The sequence below is a fragment of the Triticum urartu genome, chromosome 5A (assembly GCF_056163025.1).
Source record: "Triticum urartu cultivar PI428250 chromosome 5A, HENAU_Tu73, whole genome shotgun sequence".
Taxonomy (NCBI): Eukaryota; Viridiplantae; Streptophyta; class Magnoliopsida; order Poales; family Poaceae; genus Triticum; species Triticum urartu.
The window spans coordinates 76,784,831-76,791,749 of record NC_141877.1 but is presented as its reverse complement, the minus strand read 5'-3'; the positions used below and the strand labels follow the sequence as shown (position 1 = coordinate 76,791,749).

The 6,919-nt window shown below is 44.9% G+C and overlaps 1 protein-coding gene across 1 annotated transcript; it reads right to left on the bottom strand.

Annotated features, from left to right (window-relative positions):
• Positions 1-1,861: 1,861 nt before the first annotated feature.
• Positions 1,862-3,420, bottom strand: LOC147970329 (uncharacterized). Its single transcript, XM_087523401.1, has 3 exons — positions 3,163-3,420; positions 2,628-3,072; positions 1,862-2,538 (listed from the first exon to the last, which is right to left on the bottom strand). The coding sequence occupies exons 1-3, from the start codon at positions 3,403-3,405 to the stop codon at positions 1,862-1,864; spliced, it is 1,365 nt and encodes a 454-aa protein (XP_087379527.1). The 5' UTR covers positions 3,406-3,420.
• Between the last annotated feature and the right edge of the window lie 3,499 nt (positions 3,421-6,919).

The following is a 6,919-nucleotide window of genomic DNA, read 5'->3' as shown; positions in this document are numbered from 1 at the left end:
GTTGAGCAAACCGACACCCCACCCGCCGCCGGGTTGAAAAACAGAAATGAGGGGAAGATCTAGCTGTAGCACGGAAGCCAAGAAATTTGGTGTCAGACGGGGCTTGTTGATAGAGTAGGAGCATTCCGTACTAGTACTACTCCTACTAGTACCAAGTTTGTACTCCTAATACTATATTACTAGTACTACCACTATACAACTAGTAGGTACGTGCACGACACAACATCGTAGGAACAAAAAACGGGAAGATCTTGTTTTGGGTGATTTATCTTTTTTTCAATCAACGTAGTATGAATAATATGATGTGGGGGGCACCCATAAAGCTTATGCAGCTTGGTTGCTTGGCTACGGAAGGTTAGAGAAAAATAAATAGATAATGTGTTTAGAGTGCACTCCACTAAATAGATATACTTTGGATCCATTGCAACGGACCGGGACATCTATATCTATACCCCCTATATAGTGTGTGAAAAACTTTGAAAGTTGGTCGTTGGATGAAGCCAATCCGATGGTACAAAGATGGCAAATCCGAGCACTACTGGCCGTTGGATATCATCCACCAGATTCTGCCACATGTATAATCTAGAAGACTCCATGGTTGAACTTAATTCATGACTAACTTGGCCACAACTAAGCTTAGGCAAAGTTATTAGTTCTTCAAAATGAGAGCCACAAGTTGGCAAGCCTAAGGGAATCTTGCCTCATTTTTTGTGTGTATGTCATGTGGGGCCTTAGTGTGGCTTGCCTAAGGTGTGGCTTGAACCAAACACTCACCTAAGTTAATCAAACTTGCCTAACCTTACATTCCACCAGATTTTGCCACATGTTAGAATCCAGAAAGCTCCACATGTAGAAGCATAATGCACAAACCACCAGAATCTCATGCGTGCAATGCACGTGTACCTTACTAGTACTAGTTGGTAGTAGTAAGAAACAAATTCCAGTTTTGGCACGAGCTTGTACTGCGGGAGCACCACAAGGCCTGCCGCAGGAGTTACATTTCCCTCTTGGGGCCCACAAGACCTATCTTCAGTGGCTTAGTGCCCGACCTATGAGTCAATGACATGCGGACCTTAAATGCGGCTGGCCCACATGTCATTCTCATGGTGGTGGCATGGTTCGCAACTCACTCGTTCGAGATGAACCGGCCGGTGGTGGCGTGGCCATGGCGAGGGTGCCACACCTGGGCGTCGGGGCATTACGAGGCGTAGATGGCCACACCGGCAGGTACTACCTGTAGTACATAATTACTCTAGCTGAGGATTGATGCCCGGGACGAAATGTGTCACAGCCGCTGGATGAAAATTTGATGGTGCAGGAGTACAGATCAGAACACAGAAGCGGAGCAGGCAAACCGCGTCCAATCGGGTGTGTCTATGGTAGAAAGTTGATGGTCGGCGCAGTTCAGCTGGCCTCCATGTCATGCACACAAAGGCGGAGGAGCGGTGGGGCCGAGAGGGATGAGGGGCACGTCGGGGGGATGAGGATCCCCTGACGCGAACAATCCTATCATTCTGTCACTGACATGTGGGACCCATAATAAAAAAATATAAACATCAAGCAGGCTCCAAACTTCATCATAAGCTTAAACGTCGTACAAAAATGGTACATACATGCATTTATATATAAAAATAGAATAAAAAAATAAGGCCATACACAACGATAGTGTAAATAAATAAGGATGCTTCAACGTCAAAGCTGGCGTACTAGCACATCATGCATAAAATTCGGAGTTCCAAGGTGAATAAACAAATTACTGCTACATTTGAAGTGAAACTGAGTACTGAGCCTAAAATGATTTGAAGGGAAATGATAAACTGAAACGGCTAAATAAAAAAAACTAAGCGAAGTCTAGGCCTTCTCAAGGAGCTCGCCAGTTATGCAGGCTGTTCAACAACTGACTTGCTTCAATCTTTAATTTTGCCGTCTTTTGTTCAAATTCAGTAAGCCTATGCTTGCCGGCGTTGGTGTCCTGTAGACTCTTCACCAAGTCCTCCAGTTCAGATTGATGAGCATTATGTGCTTGTCGGCGCTGTTCCCTCTCTAGTTTAAGCTTCTGCAAACTGGCGGTAGCCTCCTCAAGCTGCACCTTAAGCGTCGCTTCCTGCACCTCCATTTCAGCACACTTCTTGTCTAGGTTAGATAAGTCCCCAATCGCAGCCTTGGAAACTTCGTGACCGGACTTAATTTTAAGCTCGACTTTGGCAGCAACATGTTCATCTCGCTCGGATCCCTTTGTGAACTCAGTCTGGCCAACCTCCAATTTCTTGGAAAGGTCAATAAGCCCGACCAACATGGCATGCACCTTAGCTACCTCAGGTACTTGCGTGGGCAGTGTCTGAGAAACGCTCTCAAGCATGATGCGTCGCTTGGGATCACCAAGGGTAGAGTCGTTCAGTCCTTCGAGGGCTCGTTTCACCACGGTATCTATGGCATCTATAAACGTGTCTTTGACAAAGCTGCAATCCATCTGTGCGCCTTCCCCTGATACAACCGTCATTACAGGGTCTTGCGAATGGTAACTTTCTTGTTCGCAACCTAAAAAAAGTGAAGAGTCGTGAAAATTTGATGATAATGATGGTTCATAGACACGGCCAATTAAATAAGTGCATAAGTAAATAAACTACCAGGTAAAGTTGACAAGAAATCAAGAGCACTAGGGGTAGGGAGCACAGTTTCAGCCACACCAGGGCTGGAGGGTAGACGACTTGTGCCACACTCGCCAAAGGTATAATCCTCGACGGATAAATCGAAGAGGTCAGCAAGGCCATGGTCCTTTTCTCTTGTGAGAACATGGCTAAAATCTTCATCACTAACAAAGTTACTAAATTCAACATCTAAGGACGGACCATCCAATGTTATTGGTTCAGAAAAATTGGATGCTTGGGCGAAATCAAGTTTACGCTTCAAAGGCAGCCTTGCTTCCTGTTCCACATGAGGCGGTGTAGATTGTCTGCGTCTCTTTCCGCTAGCGGATGGGGCAGTGTCTGAGATATCATTATCCACTGATAGCGGATGGGCGGAGGAGGACCCAGCTATGGCATTCTGTTTCAGTACATTACCTCGCCGTAGCTGCAAAAAAAACCAAAAAGAGAACTCAAGTTAGTACTAAATAGTACGTGAGACATAATGAAATATGGACACACATGTGTTTGAGCTCACCTCTTTAGACTTCACCGGTTGAGCAGCAACAACATCATTTAAATAATTATAGAGGACCAGTCTCCATTGATCTGTAATTGGCGTTTCTGCCTTCTCAAGGGACTGAACATGTTGGTCACGGTGCTCCATAGATACTCTCGTCATCACCATAAAATCTTTATCAGACAATGGGCGAGGCCTGATATTGTGTTGTAGTGCACGCTTATTTTTTATCCTTACATCATAAGGGGTCTTCCCAGTCATGTTGCCATTGCAAAGTTGGTCCAGAATGTCGGCGAAAGGCTTTAGAATTTTTTTCCACCAATTAGCCCATGCTACAGAGGAGTTCCCAACTCGATCATCGTCAGGAAAATAGTGGAATTCTTCAGGGGCCAAGGATAATAGGTGTGACCAAAACGCATAGGCAATTCCAATTTCGTCTTGAGTATACAGGCTCGCTAGAGGAGAAAAGGGTACAACTTGGTCAAGACGAAACTGTCGTGCCACTCGATCTGGGTGATATGGTTCAGCTATACACACATCGGCGGTGATAGTACCACACCTCCACGGCAGCATGCCTCGACGAATAGAAATTAAGAAAGCCCTCTTGGGTTTGAACACACCTTCCATAGTGAGAGAATAGGGGTTCCAAACAATATTCTTAGAGTCATCGAGGAAAGCATGTGCCTCTTTAGGAGTAAAATGACGTGGCGTCTTAAACATTGTGTTCACCATATTAGGTTGTACCGCCAAAATTCTGGATCTCGGGAAATTTGGCATTTTTCTCTGTTTCCATAGGGTTTCTTGAGGTACACGCCCATCCATCCAGCAAGGTAGTGGACCGGCCAAATCCTATGTATGAATGAGGGGCCAATCGGATGAGTACAAATCCGCCGAAGTGAGTAATAAAGGGAGCAAAGAGCAGGTGGGCCCAAAGAGATGCGTCGTCCTAGGGAAATCCATGCCGCCATCACTAATACCCCAGGGCGAATATATGGCCCACCACCAACAACGACGTAGCGGCAAAGCCATATGGCAAGGAAAGCCGCGGTGTACACGCGCTGGTCTTCTAAGCTCTTGGTAGCAAAGGAGTTTACTCCACTATTGTGAAAGAAATCACACCATTCCTTGAAACCTACTTTGCTACCCACAGCAAGCTTGGTCCAAATTTCTAGGAGCCGAGGCAGGAAGTTGGGTACAAAAGAGTCGAAGGATCCAACTCATCAGCTAGGGGAACATATTCTTCATAAGGTTCACCATCAAGGGGCAACCCCGCAATCTGATGCATATCAAGAAGTGTGACTGTACGCTCGCCAGACGAGAACAAAAACGTGTTGGTGTTGGGATCCCATTTCTCCAATAAAGACCTTAAAAGAGAAGGGGAGACAGAATAGTCGCCTAAAGAGCAATAAATGGCTCCATAGACATAATCCACACCTTCCTCACTCCCCTTCAGATGGGTATGATATTTCTTCAAGACATTAGTACCCCATTCAAGATACCCAAGAGGAATTGGAGCGTATTCAACCTCATGATTCTCCCAGCCTAAACCTTTGGATACCATATGTGTCCCAAGGGTTGAAGCTTCATCAAGTCTGGGCCCAGGTGCGGGAGGTTGATAACAACGAGCTGAGAAAGATGGCCCTGCCGTCCATCCACGTGGTCCAAGCTCAGGATGGCCGTGTGGTATGCCTAACTTCGTAATCACTGGATTGTCTAGCTCACTAGTATCTGGTTCAAATAGGTGTTTTTTGGCCAACTGTGATAAAGGCATTCTACATGATTCAGACGAAGATGGTGTCGTGGCTTCCTCCATCTATATGCAAGGAAAATATGCATGTTGGTATACGTGTGAAATTACAGGAAGTTAAAAATAGTACATGAAAGTGCAAGATTCAATTTGATACCAAGGTGGAAGTGATGATCCCCGGGTACGCAGCCTGCAACGAGAGATAGTATCTACAATTAAAAAAACATTTCAATATTTGAATTTTATGCATAAAAAGGAATATGAGAAACACGAAACAGGTGCGCGTGATTCAAAATATTCCTCATCCCCAAAAAACAATAGCATCACCGAACGACGGAGCAAGCCCATATATAGGCTTGCCGGAACGCCGACAGTGATCAAGTCATTAAATTCATATATGTATAAAAAAATCACCGTCGAACGATGAACCAAGCCCATATATAGGCTTGCCGGAAAACCGACGGTGATCGAGTAATCAAACTCATACATATATGGCAAATAAAAAAAATCACCGTCGAATGACGGACCAAGCCCATAAATAGGCTTGCCGGAACGCCGACGGTGATCGAGTCATCAAACTCATACATATATGGCAAATAAAAAAATCACTGTCGAACGACGGACCAAGCCCATATATAGGCTTGCCGGAATGCCGATGGTGATCGAGTCATCAAACTCATACATATATGGCAAATAAAAAAAATCACCGTCGAACGACGGACCAAGCCCATATATAGGCTTGCCGGAACGCCGACGGTGATCAAGTCATCAAACTCATACATATATGGCAAATAAATAAAAAAATCACTGTCGAACGACGGACCAAGCCCATATATAGGCTTGCCGGAACGCCGATGGTGATTGAGTCATCAAACTCATACATATATGGCAAATAAAAAAAATCACCGTCGAACGACGGACCAAGCCCATATATAGGCTTGCCGGAACGCCGACGGTGATCGAGTCGTCAAACTCATCTCATACATATATGGCGATAAAAAAAATCACCGTCAAACGATGGACCAAGCCCATATATAGGCTTCTCGGGACGCCGACAGGGACACCGACAGTGATCAAGTCTAATTCATATACGTACACGATAAAAAAATTCAGTGTTGAACGAAGGACGAAACCCATATATAGGCTTCCTGGAGCGCCAACATTGAGCAATCTACTAATTCACACAAAAATAATAATCCCCGAGTCGAACGACGGACCAAGCCCGGATAGAGGCTTCCCGGAACGCCGACCGTAGGATCACAATTTTCGGATGAATAGATATAGATCAAACGCATTACGAGCCTCATACATTGGTATATATAACCTTCCGCGAATTGGCATACGTACCAGAAATTGCCTCTTTGACAGTACTATAAATAAGAACAGAGATGCGACCACAGAGGAAGGTATAGTCATACCGTTCAAAAGGCAAGTCCACTAAGCCGGATCAATCCAAGCCGTGACCCAAATATCACTGGCTCCTGTATCATCAGCAGGATAAAAAGATACAAGGAAAACATGAGCGGACACATTAGACGTTGAAGTATAAAAGCTCAATGAGAAAAGAAAGTTGATCACACCTGGTTCAAGTCACCACGTGCTCCAGCGGGGATGCATCACGAGAAGGATTAAAAGCAATCTAGGCGATTGGAGTAACAGAGTAGTCAGCCAATGAATTGATCAAAAGACTAGCGAATCAGTATACAATATCATGCAAAGGAAATCTTAATACGTACGAGGCTGCGGCCACAGTCCGGACGGAATTGAGCTGAACTTCGTCTCCGTCGTCTTCTATCTGGTTTATGAAAAGAAAAGAAGACTTGCTGTTTAAAAGAGAGTTGAGGGGACAGCGGACGCAGTTTGTTAGCCAGATGGAGTTTGTTAGCCGGATAAGCCAGACGTGGCCTGATTTTTAGCCTCCATATTTGCAACGTATGGTTAAAAAGCTGTACGTAGCTGGCACACGATCGTCTAAAGAGTCATAAATCCATTATACTCACCAGAAGTGCTTTAAACAAAATATGTATA

Coding starts and splice junctions, on each gene's coding strand:
- LOC147970329 (XM_087523401.1), bottom strand. CDS start 3,405: ATGACTGGGAAGACCCCTTATGATGTAAGGATAAAAAATAAGCGTGCA. Junction 3,073..3,162: donor AACCGGTGAAGTCTAAAGAG/GTGAGCTCAAAC, acceptor TTTTTTTTGCAG/CTACGGCGAGGTAATGTACT. Junction 2,539..2,627: donor TTTCTTGTCAACTTTACCTG/GTAGTTTATTTA, acceptor CACTTTTTTTAG/GTTGCGAACAAGAAAGTTAC.